Source organism: Microcebus murinus, chromosome X (assembly GCF_040939455.1).
Source record: "Microcebus murinus isolate Inina chromosome X, M.murinus_Inina_mat1.0, whole genome shotgun sequence".
Taxonomy (NCBI): domain Eukaryota; kingdom Metazoa; phylum Chordata; class Mammalia; order Primates; family Cheirogaleidae; genus Microcebus; species Microcebus murinus.
Window position 1 is genome coordinate 80076672 of NC_134136.1, and position 15106 is coordinate 80091777.

At 56.7% G+C, this 15106-nt stretch overlaps 1 protein-coding gene across 3 annotated transcripts in view; it reads right to left on the reverse strand.

Annotated features, from left to right (window-relative positions):
* Positions 1 to 4772: 4772 nt before the first annotated feature.
* Positions 4773 to 15106, reverse strand: part of P2RY8 (P2Y receptor family member 8) — a 53309-nt gene continuing 42975 nt past the window's right edge. For 2 of the 3 annotated variants that reach the window (XM_012763666.3, XM_012763667.3), the window contains exons 2-3: positions 10004 to 10215; positions 4773 to 7440 (exon numbers count right to left, since the gene is read on the reverse strand). In XM_012763666.3, the coding sequence (XP_012619120.1) occupies positions 6291 to 7403 (1113 nt within the window). In that variant the 5' untranslated portion in view covers positions 7404 to 7440; positions 10004 to 10215 and the 3' untranslated portion in view covers positions 4773 to 6290. Of the gene's footprint in view, positions 7441 to 7836; positions 9072 to 10003; positions 10216 to 15106 lie in introns of those variants that run through there. The other variant, XR_012915921.1, reaches the window with a different exon arrangement.

Genomic DNA, 15106 nt, shown 5'->3' on the forward strand with positions numbered 1-15106 from the left:
ACAGTGAGCAGATGCCAAGAGCGTGTCGCTTGCGTGGAAAAGACGGGTGTACAGGGGCAGAAAGCAGATGTGTGGTTGTCCAGAGCTGGGAGCAGAGAGGAACGGTGGCCGTCAACGTCTGCCGGGCGTCCTTCTGGGGCGTTGGAAATGTGGAGGCTGGAAATGGGAGGCTGGGTTGCCATGTGTGGTGCACACAGCTCCACAAAGCAACTGTCCACGCCGCACGCTTGAAATAGGCGTGTGTTACAATTTGGAAATGATGTCTCACTACATCTGTCAAAAAAAAAAAAAAAATTCGACCAGGTGCAGTGGCTCACGCCCGTAATCCTAGCTCTCTGGGAGGCCGAGGCGGGCGGATTGCTCAAGGTCAGGAGTTCCAAACCAGCCTGAGCAAGAGCGAGACCCCGTCTCTACTATAAAAAACAGAAAGACATTAATTGGCCAACTAATATATATAGAAAAAATTAGCCAGGCATGGTGGTGCATGCCTGTAGTCCCAGCTACTTGGGAGGAGGCTGAGGCAGGAGGATTGCTTGAGCCCAGGCGTTTGAGGTTGCTGTGAGCGAGGCTGATGCCACGGCACTCACTCTAGCCTGGGCAACAGAGCGAGACTCTGTCTCAAAAAAAAAAAATAGAAAGAAATTAATTGGCCAACTAAAAATATTAGCCGGGTGTGGTGGCACGTGCCTGTAGTCCCAGCTACTCGGGAGGAGGCTGAGGCAGGAGGATTGCTTGAGCCCAGGGGTTTGAGGTTGCTGTGAGCGAGGCTGACGCCACGGCACTGTAGCCCGGGCGACAGAGTGAGACTCGGTCTCAAAATGAAACAAAATAAACGAGCAACAGTGTGATTAGGAACATTTGCTCCTTCCCTACTCAACAACTCTGAACCGACAGGGTCTGCAGCCTCCAGCGAAACCCCTTGCAACCAGCAAAGTCTTCCCGGGGCCCGTTTGCCAACAGGACACCTTGTTTCCCCTTGTGTTTTCAAATACGCAAAAGGTATTACAAGCAGACTGATGTACTGAAACGCTGTGTTGCCTTCACTCAGCTTCCACCGTGCTCTGTAACCAACATCCTGCAATATTATTGATCCAATGCCCTGAAGTATGCATGTACATATATGTGCACACGCGTGTACATACACGTGTGCAAGCGTGTGTCTGCTGAGAGTTTTAAAGCAAGCAGCACACATCGTAACATCTTGCCTGCAAAGACTTGCATATAAATCTTTCACGTGTAGAGGTTTCTTGTCAACCACAAAAAAACTGCAGCACGTCTTCCCACCCAATAAAATTAACAAGAAATTATTGATTTCATCTGCGGCCCCCATGCTTGGAAAGAAACTGGTTCTGCTGAGGATTGAAAGTCTTGGGGTCACTTAAGTTCTAGGGGTGCTACGGTCTGAATGTCTGTGTCACCCTAAAATCCGTATGTGGAAACCCTCACCCCCGGGGAGATGGTGTTGGCAGGTGGGGCCTCGGGGAGGTGACGGGGTCCCGAGGGTGGAGCCTCCCGGATGGGACCAGGGTCCTTATAATAAAAGGGCCCCCAGAGAGCTCCCTCGCCCCTTCCACCACGTGAGGACACGGCGAGAAGGCGCCGTCTGTGAACCAGGAGGTGAGTCCCCGCCAGACACAGCCCCTGCCACGCCGGGATCTCGCTCTTCCAGACTCCAGAGCTGCTGGGTATAAGCTGCCCAGGCTGTGGCGTTTTGTTATTCCTGCAGCCTGGACGGACTGAGACAAGAGGCCAGTGAGGAGGATGAGGTCTCGGATCTGCCATAAAATGGGCTGCGTCTGTGGAAAGCAGGTATCTCAGAAATCAGAGAGAGGGAGAGAGAGAGAGAGACAGAGACAGAAAGACAGAAAGAGGGAGAGAGACAGAGAGAGAGGCAGAGAAAGAGAGAGGGGGAGAGAGACAGAGAGACAAAGAGAGACAGAGAGACAGAGGGAGAAAGAGAGAGAGAGAAAGAAAGGCAGAGAAAGACAGGGAGAGAGAGAGACAGAGAGAGAGGGAGAGAGAGAGAGACAGAGAGAGAGGGAGAGAGAGACAGAGAGAGACACAGAGAGAGACAGAGAGAGAGAGGGAAAGAGAGAGACAGGGAGAGAGACAGAGAGAGACAGAGACAGAGAGAGACAGAGAGAGGGAGAGAGACACAGAGAGAGACGGAAAGAGAGACAGAGAGAGAGACAGGGAGAGAGAGAGACAGAGACAGAGAGACGGAGAGAGAAAAAGACAGAGAAAGAGAGACAGAGACAGAGGGAGAGAGACAGAGACAGACAGAGAGAGAGACAGGGAGAGAGAGACAGAGACAGAGAGATGGAGAGAGGCAGAGAGAAAGAGAGACAGAGAGAGAAAGAGAGACAGAGACAGAGGGAGAGAGACAGACAGAGAGACAGGGAGAGAGAGACAGAGAGATGGAGAGAGAGAGACAGAGACAGAGAGACAGAGAAAGAGAGACAGAGACAGACAGAGACAGGGAGAGAGACAGAGAGAGAAAGAGAGACAGAGAGAGAAGGAGAGAGACAGAGACAGAGAGAGACAGAGACAGACAGAGAGAGAGACAGAGAGAGAGACAGGGAGAGACAGAGACTGAGACAGAGAGACAGAGACTGAGACAGAGAGACAGAGAGAGACAGAGAGACATCTTTGCCCTCCTCCCTGGGAAAAATCAGAAGCGACATCAAGGGGGCTGCTTTCTGAGCTCTCCCCTCTCTCTCCCCTCTCTCTCCACATCCAGCCAAGACCAGACTACAGTTTTCCATCCTTTTTTTAAAAAAACAAACCAGCGAAACTGTGCGTGTCAGCAGAACTGCGTTCTCCCTTACGGAGCGGGCAGGGTCGGGGCGGGGAGCTCGTGGGAGGTGGGTTGAGGCCGCGCAGAGCCGGCGGGCGTGTGGGCCTCTCTCAGCGGCTGGGGGCTGCATGGTGGGCATGATGACCCCGAGATTGCCAAAACGGGGCGCTCTGCCTGTTCACCGCTCGCTCTCGGGCCTCAGGGCCGCGGGGCGTCCTGCCCAGCCCCGGCCGGGGAAGGGTGTCACTGTGACCGGCTTCCTCTGCTCTGGGCCCCGGCTTGTGCGGTTTGGGTGTGGCGTGCTTGCCGTGAGACGCCCCTTTGAGGTTTTTCACACCTTTTTTTTTTTTTTTTTTTTGCAGGAGACACCCGGGGCCCACACAGAGAACGCAAGGCAAGCTCATCGGGGCCCCTTCTGGCTCGGGGTTTCTCATCCCGGGTGCCTCTGCGTCAGCTTGCTTTCTAGGTTTCGCCCTGGGGACAGCCAGGAGAAGCCCACGGTGGCGTCCCCGTGTCCTTCCACGGAAATCCCGGGTCTCCCCAGTGGTCTGCGTGTTTTGGGATGTCCCTGCGCCCCCGAGGATAGGTTTCCCCGGCGGGTCTGCAGGGCGGCTTGGAAAGCTTGCCCCGAGGTGGCTCTCTGTCTCCGGAGACACACGGACATTCAGGATGGGCCGGGTGACACGCCAGCTGTCCGCCTGCAACCGCCACCGGCCACAAAGGCCACTGAGGCAAAGGCGGGAACGTCAGCTCGATTTCCAGGAGCCCGAGCGGCGAGGGAGCCTTTTGCAGAAGGCTGCGGGCCTGCGAGAGTGGTCTACAAGCCCATCTGCGGCGCCCGTTTCCCGGGGACCCGTGTCTTTCCGGGAAGACGCGGGAAGCATCGGACAACGCCGGGCTCTCTGGCGTGGGGACCCCGGACACCTTCGCAGCGGACTGGCCCGTGCATGTTTGCAGGGATGGTGGACAGAACCGGCCAGCGGTCTTTGCGGAGTGGTAGGAGAGACAGGCAGCGACTTCCAGGCGAGGGAAGAACCGGAGAGGGACATCGTCGTCTCAAACGCAGCGAGTCACACCCGTGGACGCCCGAGGCTGCGTGTAAGCCCCACGTTCCTCCCGCCGCTGTCCATGAGGTCTTGGCTCTGAGGGGCAGGAGCTCCGGGTGGGACACGGGCCACCTCCGTGCACGCAGGCCCCGGGGAACCTCACAGTTTCCACACGTGGAGCTAAGACGTGGATGGCAGTCGCCGTGTGCGGTTTACGGGTCGGTTGCACAATGAATGCCGGCGTGACGGCGTGTGCCAAGCCATCGGCTTTGGGACTCTTTGGTGCCGCCGGCCAGGACGTCACCCACCTGGTCTGGGATTCCACCGGGGGCTCCCGAGCTCGGCGTTTACTCGGAGAGTGACCAACGGCCGACCCCATGAGCATCTGGATTTCTCGTCCTCACCTGAGTCACGTGGCCACCTCTGAGAGACTGGGTCCCACAGGAAGCAGCTCCGGGGAACCCCGAGCCAGGCAAGGTCAGCCTTCCGGAATTGCCCACGCAGACACCAGCATGTCCTACCTGCCGTGTTGCAACCCCGGCACCCCAGAGCATGTCTTAAACGTGCACACGCGCTTTCAGGGGCTGCCGAAACACATTTCCACAAACCGGGGGACCTAACACCAGGGAACGTGTCCCCTCCCAGTCCCGGAGCCCCGGTGTGTGGGACGCGGGAGTCTCGGGGCCGAGATCCCTGCACGGGCTCCAGGGGAGGCTCCTTCTCGCCTCTCCCGGCTCCCGGGGGCTCCAGGCGTCCCTGGGCTTGTGGCCGCAGCCTCACTCCCGCCTCTGCCTCCTCCGTCTGCCTCCACGTGGCTTCTCCTCCGCGTCTGTGTCTCCTTTTGGGACCAGGATTTGCATCCTGGCCCACCCTGAATGCACGATGACTGCACCTTAATTAATTGCATCTATAAAGACCCTATTTCCAAATACAGTCCCATTCTGAGGTTTATTTTGGGGGGGGAGACACCAAAGCCAACATATCTCCGTTTTTCCCCCAGAGTACGGATGGCAGGGCACAGGGGTCTCTCACAGTCAGCAACTTACTGCCCCCGTCAGCAACCCAAACCCAGGGGAGGGGCAGGCAGACTTCCTGAAGCCACTGAATCCTGGACATTCAGCTGCCCCGGCTGACGGTCGCCTCTCCCCCGGCAGCCTCCAGCCTGGCCTCTCTCTCCCCCAAAGCAGCCTGGCCTCCAACTCCCCATGGGATCTGCAAAGGGCCGCAAACCTCACGCCGCCGCTGTTTCAGCCCAACCCCCAGCTCCTCAGAACCCGCGGTCTTGGCTTCTCAGAGGCCCGGGGAGTGGAGTGGGGGTCTCCTCTTGTCCCCAAACCAGTGCAGGCCCGTCCCAGGCACCGGAGAAAAGACAGAGACCCCCCCTCCCACACACACCACCCCAGAGGCACCGCGGTTGGGAGGCAGGCAGTCCTGCAAGTGTGTGGGGTCCACACCTTCAGTGGGTGCCAGGCCCCAGTCTCCGGGGACAGGCCAGGGGCAGCTGGTGGTGAAGCAACCTCAGACCGTGGAAAGACCCCGGGGAGGGGGTGACTTGCAGTGGGTCGAGGCTCCCGGTGCAGAAGGCAAGCTGCAGAGACAGCCGGAGGGACACCCTCTAGGCAGGCTGCACCCCAACATATCTCATGGAGCCATCCTGTACACAGCTGGGCCTCCCATTCTCAGTCAAGGGGTGTGGGGAGGAGCATAGCAGGTTCTGGGGTCCCCACCTGATGTCCTTTCCAGCTGGGGGGTCCCCAAGAGTGGCACCCAAGTAGAAAAGGAATCCACCCCTAAGCCCGACCACGACAGCTGTGCCGCCGGAGGGGGTCCCAGGGGACTTCGGGGAGACCCCTGAGCGCGCAGAGTCACCGAGGACGCCATAGCCGAAACAGCAGCGTGTCCTTGTTCCTCTGGGATAACGGCAGCCACAGCGCGCACGGTGGCCGGGAGCAGAGCGCACGTGGATTGCGGCATGCGCCCCCGCGGGCCGGGGGTTGGGGGCGGAGCTGCTGGCGCCCCCAGACCGGAGCTGGCTCCCTGGTGCCAATTCTGCAGGAATTGTGTCACCCACGAGGAGCTGGCAGGAAACAGGCGGCCGCCTAGCGCGCGTATCCAGGAACCAAGTGGGGACACGCGCGGGGCCCCTCGTGGATCCGGAGCGGCGCCGTCCACACCACGCGGAACACCCACGCGACGCGGCCACCGTCTCTCCTGGAAAGCGAATCGGTGCGCGCCGGCTTCTTTGCTTTGCTTCTTTCTCTACCCCGGCTCTGGGAAGCGCGGGGCGCCCTCCCCAAGCGCGCCCTCCCCAAGCGCGCCCTCTCCAAAGGCGCCCAGGTCTCCCGCTGCGCCCCAGCTGACCTCCGGGCGCGCACCCGTGGCTGCCCGTCTCCGCCTGCGCGCGCGCCCGCGCGGCTGTGGGACCCGCCCGCGCTGGGTGGGGCGGCTCAAAACTCGCTCTCGCGCCTCTGGGTGCCCGGCCTGCCCGCCGCCGCCGCCACGTCCCGCCTGTCGTCGTCGTCGTCGGGGGCGCAGGTGGCGGCGGAGCGCGCAGACAGCGTCCGCGCGGCCGAGAAGAGGCTGCTGTCGCGGCGCGCGTCCTGGCCGTGCAGGGCGGGCAGGCGGCCGTACCCCAGGTAGTCGCGCAGGCGCACCTGGAACTCGCGCGACGCGAAGTAGTACACGAAGGGGTCCAGGCAGTTGTTGAGGCAGCTGAGGCACAGCGTGAGCTTGTACACGTGGTAGTAGCTGCGGCCGTAGAACAGGCGGCTCACCATGTGCGCCAGCAGCACGAAGTTGTTGGGCGCGAAGCAGGTGACGAAGGCCAGCAGCACCACGGCGGCCAGGCACACGGAGCGCCGCCGCTGCCCGCGGCTGTGGCCCTCGCCGCCGCGGGCGCGCAGCAGCTTGAGGATGGTGGCCGTGTAGCAGGCCACGGTGACCACGAAGGGGATGAGGAAGAGCAGCACGAAGATGGTGAAGAGGAACACGGCCCACATGGCCACGCTGGGCAGCATGGTCCTCTTGAGCACGTCGAAGCACGTGACGATGCCCAGGTCGCCCACGGCGTAGGTGAGGTCGGTGCGCGCCAGCGGCGACAGCGCGGCCATCAGCAGCAGCCAGGCCCCCGCGCACGCGGCCAGCGCGTAGCGGCGGCGGCGCCAGCGCGCGGCGCTCAGCGGGTACACGACGCCCAGGAAGCGCTCCACGCTGATGCACGTCATGGTCAGGATGCTGGAGTACATGTTGGCGTAGAAGACCACGGTGACCACGTTGCACAGCAGCACGCCGAACACCCAGTGGTGGCCGTTGGCGTGGTAGTGGATCTGGAACGGCAGCACGCCGGCCAGCATGAGGTCCGTGACGCTCAGGTTGATCATGAAGATGACGGACGGGGACTTGGGCCCGATGTGCCGGCACAGCACCCACAGCGAGAACAGGTTGCCCGGGATGCTCACCAACGCCACCAGCGAGTACACGGCCGGCAGCGCCACCGCCACCGCCGGGTCGCGCAGCATCTGCAGCGTCGCGTTGTCCGGGCCCGTCGCGTTCATGTCCATGGTCGCCGCCACGGGAGGCGCGGGACGCGCGCGGGGCCTGGAACACGGGGGGGGGGGGGGCGCGTGAGGGGGCCGCGGGGGAGGGGTCGGCCCGCCTCTGTCCCTCCCTCCCTCCTTCCCTCCCCCTTCCTTCCCTCCCTTCCTGCTTCCTTCCCTCCTTCCTTCCCTCCTTCCCTCCCCCTTCCTTCCCTCCTTCCTTCCTTCCCTCCTTCCTTCCTTCCTTCCTTCCTTCCTTCCCTCCCTCCTTCCCTCCCTCCTTCTCTCCCTCCTTCCTTCCTTCCCTCCTACCTGCCTTCCTTCCTTCCCTCCCTCCTTCCTTCCCTCCCTTCCTCCTTCCTTCCCTCCTTTCCTCCTTCCTTCCCTCCCACCCTCCCTCCTTCCCTCCCTCCCTCCTTCCTTCCTCCCCTCCTTCCCTCCCTCCTTCCTTCCCTCCTTCCTTCCTCCCCTCCTTCCTTCTTTCCTTCCCTCCTTCATTCCTTCCTTCCCTCCTTCATTCCTTCCTTCCCTCCTTCATTCCTTCCTTCCTTCCCTCCTTCCTTCCTTCCTCCCCTCCTTCCTTCTTTCCTTCCCTCCTTCATTCCCTCATTCCTTCATTCCCTCCTTCCTTCCTTGTCTCCTTCCCTCTTTCCCTCTCTCATTCATTTTTCCTTCCCTCCCTCCTTCCCTCCCTCCCTCCTTCCTTCCTTCCTTCGTTCCTCCCCTCCTTCCATCTTTCCTTCCCTCTTTCATTCCTTCATTCTCTCCTTCCTTCTTTCCTTCTCCTTCCCTCTTTCCTGCCCTCCTTCATTCTTTCCTTCCCTCCCTCCTTCCCTCCTTCCTTCCCTCCCTCCCTCCGTCCTTCTTTCCTTCCCTCCTTCCTTGTTTCCTTCCCTCATTCCTTCTTCCCTTCCCTTCCTCCTTCTTCCCTCCCTCCTTCTTCCCTCCCTCCTTCTTCCCTCCCTCCTTCTTCCCTCCCTCCTTCCTTCCTTCCTTCCTTCCTTCCTTCCTTCCTTCCTTCCTTCCTCATTCCTTCCTTCCTTCCTTCCTTCCTTCCTTCCTTCCTTCCTTCCTTCCTTCCTTCCTTCCTTCCCTCCTCTCTTTCCCTCCTTTCATTTTCCCTTCCTACCTCCCTTTTTCCTGCCTGCTATTCTCCCACCAAATCACCAAGTTCCATTCAACACCAAAACTCAGGTGCGAACAGAGACGCACACTCGACACATAACAACCACGCAGGGCTCAGCCACCCAGACACACGGCTGCACGGAGACACAGGCTCCCCAGGCCCCACGAGGCGGCCGCAGCCAGGGCTGGGCTGTCGGGAGCTCAGTGACGTGGCCTCCACTCATGTGCTGGGACCAGAACCAGGACCAGCAGACCCCTGCCCCTTCCTTTTCTCCTTCCTTATTTCCACTTGGAAGTGCAGGGTGCGTGCTGTGAGGCCCGGTGCAGGGGCTTCCCCACTGGCCCCATGAGGAAGTCTGCAGTGCAGCAGTTACAACGTTGCACGCTGAGTAAACCCGAGAGCAACATTGTTTCCAAGCTGCACAATCATTGCTTTTGGTCACCGTGCACCTGGGCCGAATCTTCCAGAGGTTGTTTTTGGCCGCTTCGAGCCGGTTCCTCATTTGCACATGGTGAGGAAGTCGAGATGCTCCAATAAATCCTCTGGCTACAGGGGGGGCACTGTCCCTGCAGGATTAGGGGACCCAGGTGACCTCGGCCCCCCTAACTTTGGACTCTCCCTTTCTCCCTTCTATGCCAGGCCACCCGACCTCCAGGGGGCTGTGGAGACCACGGACCCCCCACACTCCCCATCCCCACAGGGGTCCACCTGGGCTGGGGTCCACCCAGACCACAGAGTCTTCCTCCATAGGCGGCTCACAAAGGTGCCTCCCCTCGGGTTGTCCCAAGGCATCCGCCAGGCGGGGCCCTTTGTGCCGTCCTGTTTCAGCAAACTTATCTGAAAGGCATTTTACACTGATCCCCGGAGTTGCAGGGGCTGGTGCCTGCCTGCAGGTGGGACAGACCAGTACCTCTGCACGACTAAAAATCCGGGCATGTGTTTGAAATCTTGGCAATATCCCTATGCCCCAGGAGGGGTAAACTGAGGCAGGACCAGAGGGCCCGCCCCGGGGAAGGCTAAAGGTGGGCCACGTTTCCCGCTAAACACTGGTGCCTGGGACAAAAACGCGCCAGAGCGGCTGTAGCAGGACCGTTTGCACCTCACGCCTTGTTTCTTGCCTTGGTTTACCTGCTCGGCTCCCGGAGCTTCCCGCAGAGATCTGTAGGTGGGGGAAGCCACGCGTCCACCCACGTGATAGCCGCGGGAGACGCCAGAGCCCCAGTGGTGGCGGCGGGTCTGTCTGCCCACAGCCCAGGCCCTGCGCCGCCAGGCGTCAGCCAAAGCGCAGCGATTGCGCATGAGGCCGCGGGCAGAGAGGCCGGCGGCGCAGGGAGACGCGGGGTGCGGGGCTGGGAGCCGCGGGGTGCGGGGCTGGGCTGGCCGAGAACCCGCGCCGGCCCCTCCTTGCCCGAGAGCCCTCCCCCGACACCCCTCTTCTGGCCAAGGCGTCAGGAGGAGGGGGCGGGAGGGGCCTGTCCGCAGACCGGGGCGGCCCTACCTGGCAGGGTGACCGGGTTGGCGGTCAGCGTCCCGCGTCCCGTGTCCGCAGGGCTTGGCCGGGGCTCCCTGGCGGGGGTGCAGTCGGACACGCGTGCGGGGTGTCCTGGGCAGGCGTGGTGGTGGTGGTGGGGCGGTCAGAGCCTGTGGTCCCGCGAGTGGTGGAGGTTAGTCTTGGTAATCGGGGTGGGCCTCAGCAAATGAGTCGAAGGCCTGAAGGACAGAAGCAGAGGTTTTCCTGAGAGGGAGGACAGGCGTGCCTCAAAGCTGAAGAATGGGCTTCTGCCTCGGTTTCCGGCCTTCTGGCCTGCCCTGCAGTTCCCAGAGGTGCCAGCCCCCGACTCCAGTCTATGTATCTTCCGTCTACACATCTATCCATCATCATTCTGTTTATCTATCAATCAATCCACACATCTATCCTATCATTGTATCTAACATCTACCAATCTACCCATCAATTCTATCCATCCATCCATCCATCTATTCTTTCTATCTATTTATGTATCCATCCATCCACCATCCATCCATCATCAATCTGTTTATCTATCAATCAATCCACCCATCTATCCTATCATTGTATCTAACATCTACCAATCTACCCATCAATTCGATCCATCCATCCATCCATCTATTCTTTCTATTTATGTATCCATCCATCATCAATCTGTTTATCCATCCATCTATTCTATATATCTATCTATCCATTCATCCATCCATTCATCTATTCTACATATCTATCTATCCATCCATCCATGTATCATTGATCTATTTATCTATCAATCAATCCATCCACCTACTCTATCATTGTATCTTACATCTAGCAATCTGTCTATCCATCGATTCTATCTATCTATCCATCCATCCATCTATTCTTTCATTCTATCTATCTAAACATCCACCCATCCATCTATTCTATCTATCCATCCATCTATCATCGATCTATTTATCTATCAATCTATCCATCCATTTATCCTATCATTATATCTAACATCTATCAATCTATCCATCAATTCTATCTATCCATCCACCCATCCATCTATTCTTTCTTTCTATCTATGCATGCATCCATCCACCATCCATCCATCATTGGTCTATTTATCTATCAATCAATCCATGCATCTATCCATCTTTCCTATCTATCCATCCACCCATCCATCCGTCTCTATATCCAACCAGTGCAAGGTTGGATTCTGCATCCAGACCGCAGTGTCAGCCCCTGCCTGGGTCTCCAGCCCGCCGAGCTACCCTGCAGATTTCAGACTCGACAGCCCTGACAATCATGTGAACCGACTTCCTAAAATAAATGTCCTTATGCACGTATGGATATGGTTCCAGGACCCCCGAGGATGGCACCATGCACAGATGCTCAAAACCGTGCTGTAAAACAGGGTAGCATTTGCAAATAACCACCATGCAGTGCTCCTGTGGCTGTGTACGACACTTAATACAACCCACACTCTGTGGGCATGGCTGTCACACTGAATCTCTGTGTGCTGTCTTTTATCGTGTTCATGTTTTACAAGTTATTTTCAGTCCTCTGTCGGTTGAGTCCATAGATGCAGGGCCTGAGGGTACAGAGGGCTGTGTGCACATGCATCACATTGCATGTGTATGTGTCTGCGTACATACACATGCATGTTCTATCGCATGTATATCCTAGTGCATGTGTATGTGTATGCATACATGTCTATTCTATTGAATGTATGTCTCAGTGCACATGTATGTACATATTTACAGAAACATACACATATTGCACATATATCCTATTATACATGTTTGTGTGTGCATATATGTGCACATATATATTGTATTGAATGTATATGTTAGTGCACATATGTGTGTGTATAAATACACACATTTATTCTGTTGAATGTATATTTTGTGCATGTGTGTATATGCACACATATAGTCTATTGAATGGACATCTTAGTGCACATGTATGTGTATGTATATATATATACACAGACATACACATATTCTATTGAATGTTTATCTCATTGCACATGTGTATGTGTGTATGTGTGCATATGCACACATGTAGTCTATTGAATGTACATCTTAGTGCACATGTATGTGTGTGTATATATACACAGGCACACACATAGTCTATTGAATGTTTATCTCATTGCATGTGTGCATGTGTGTGTATGTGTATATATGCACACATGTAGTCTATTGAATGTACATCTTAGTGCACATGTATGTGTACACACAGACATTTACATATTCTATTGAATGTTTATCTCACTGCACGTGTGTATGTGTGTGTGTATATGCACACATATGTCTATTGAATGTACATCTTAGTGCATATGTATGTGTGTATATGTATATACAGACATATATATATTCTATTGAATGTTTATCTCATTGCACATGTGTATGTGTGTATATGCACACATCTTAGTGCACATGTATGTGTGTATATATACACAGGCACACACATAGTCTATTGAATGTTTATCTCACTGCACGTGTGTATGTGTGTATATGTGTGTGTATGTGTGTGTGTGTGAGCCCTTTTGCTTCTGTCCCCTGCAGGCCTGACTGATGCAGCCAGGACGCCCTGCCCAGGGACCTCACGGGGGGGGGGGCAGCTGCAGCCCCACTCCGGGGACGGGGCGGGCACAGGTCTCAGCGTGGCGCTGTCCCTGCGTCCTTAGCCCGAGTGAGGCGCAGCTTCTAGCGCTTTGCAAATTCCCAGCGGGAAAGACCCGTCCCCCCACCCCCACCCCTGCAATTCCAGCCTTGAGACCCGCGGCTCCTTGGCCTCTTAGCTTTCAGGGCTGTGAGAAATAAATGCTGCCCCTGAGCCACTCGGGCTAAGATATTCCCACCCCCCAACTCCCCCCTCCCCCTGCATGACGGAGCTGTCACTGCCAGGTGACAGGTGTGTATATTTCAGGTGGGCCAGGTGCTGATCCGATGTGGGATGCGGAATCCCTTGGGATAGGAGCTCCGCGGTTGTGCCGCGAGCACACCCATCCCCTCCCCTAGCCCGCGGTCCATGGCATTTTTGTTAAGGCCACCCCCGGAGCTCACTTAGACTAGCATTATACTGACTGCCCCACATTGCCCTGCTGTGCCACCTGCTGATCCAACAATGCACCTGTTTGCATGCCCTGCCTGCGGTCCCCCTGGGGTTTTGCTCAGACGCAGGCTGTGGTGTGCATGTTACACATCGTGTGCATGTTATACATCGTGTGCATGTTATACATCGTGTGCATGTTATGCATCGTGTGCATGTTATACATCGTGTGCATGTTACGCATCGTGTGCATGTTATACATCATATGCATGTTTACATCGTGTGCATGTTATACATCGTATGCATGTTTACATCGTGTGCATGTTATGCATCGTGTACATGTTATATATCGTGTGCATGTTTTACGTCGTGTGCATGTTTTACATTGTGTGTGTGTTTTATATTGTGTGCGTGTTTTACGTCGTGTGTGTTTTACATCCTGTGCATGTTGTACATCGTGTGCATGTTGTACATTGTGTGCATGTTGTACATCGTGTGCATGTTTTACACCCCGGGCTTGTGAGCTTCCCAGGTGGCCAGTGACCCGTCCGGGCTGGAGCATTTGTAAGTAGCTCGCAAGCCTGGGTCACCGTGCTCTGGGCAGGGTCGCTGGGGCCGTCCTAACGGGCAATTTGACTCCAGCCAGCCGGCGGCGGCTGGACGTTCTGTCCCCGGGTGTCTCTCCCAATGAACTTATCAGCAGGAAACCTGCGGTCCGAGTGCGGGAATGCCACCTGTAGCCTTCAGAGCGTTTTTCTAGATTTCAGCTCCCAGACTCCAACCTGCCGTTTCCCTCCTCCTCCTCCTCCCCTCCTCCTCCTCAGACCTGCCACCGGCCAGCCCACCCGCCGCCACCCACGCAGCTTCCCCAAACGGATTTTAAAGCAGCAGCCTGCAGTTTCGGTTTGAGAGGGAGCTCTCTGTCGCGCTTGGGCGCGCCCAGGTGCAAGTCCTACGGTTTGCGTGGGGGCCGGCCCTGCTCCCCCTCCTCCCACAAGGCCACAGCCCCCGGCCACCCGTGGCTTCCGGAGGAGAAATGGGCAGACGCTTCCCGGGGCGGGTGTCCCGAGAGGGGCTCACCCAGAGGGAGAGACTCGCTGGCCGAGGACGGGCACAAAGAGTGTCTGTCTTGGGGACACTTAGGGTGCCTTTGGAGCGGACGGTGCCGTGGCTTTCCGAGGTCGGGTGGTGTTGGGGGGCTCTCCCCCCACGGTGGCTTGTGCAGCTGGTACTGGGGCTCCTCCTGTTGCCATGACCCCAGGCGGGCACCCCTGTGCCATCCTGCATGCTTACTTAGTTATTCATTGACTCATTCGTTCATTTATTTATTTTTGAGTCAGAGTCTCACTCTGTTGCCCAGGCTAGAGTGAGTGCCATGGCGTCAGCCTCGCTCACAGCAACTTCAGACTCCTGAGCTCAAACGATCCTCCTGCCTCAGCCTCCCTCCCGAGTAGCTGGGACTACAGGCATGCGCCACCATGCCCGGCTAATTTTTTCTATATGTTTTTAATTGGCCAATTAATTTCCCTTTCCTTTCCTTTCCTTTCCTTTCCTTTCCTTTCCTTTCCTTTCCTTTCCTTTCCTTTCCTTTCCTTTCCTTTCCTTTCCTTTCCTTTCCTTTCCTATATTTTTATTTATTTATTTATTTTTTTATTTTTTTTTTGAGACAGAGTCTCGGTTTGTTGTCCAGGCTAGAGTGAGTGCCGTGGCGTCAGCCTCGCTCACAGCAACCTCAAACTCCTGGGCTCGAGCGATCCTTCTGCCTCAGCCTCCCGAGTAGCTGGGACTACAGGCATGCGCCACCATGCCTGGCTAATTTTATATATATATATCAGTTGGCCAATTAATTTCTTTCTATTTATAGTAGAGACGGGTCTCGCTCTTGCTCAGGCTGGTTTTGAACTCCTGACCTTGAGCAATCCGCCCGCCTCGGCCTCCCAAGAGCTAGGATTACAGGCGTGAGCCACTGCGCCCGGCCCCTATATTTTTAGTTGGCCAATTAATTTCTTTCTATTTTTAGCAGAGACAGGGGGTCTCACTCTTGCTCAGGCTGGTTTCGAACTCCTGACCTCGAGCG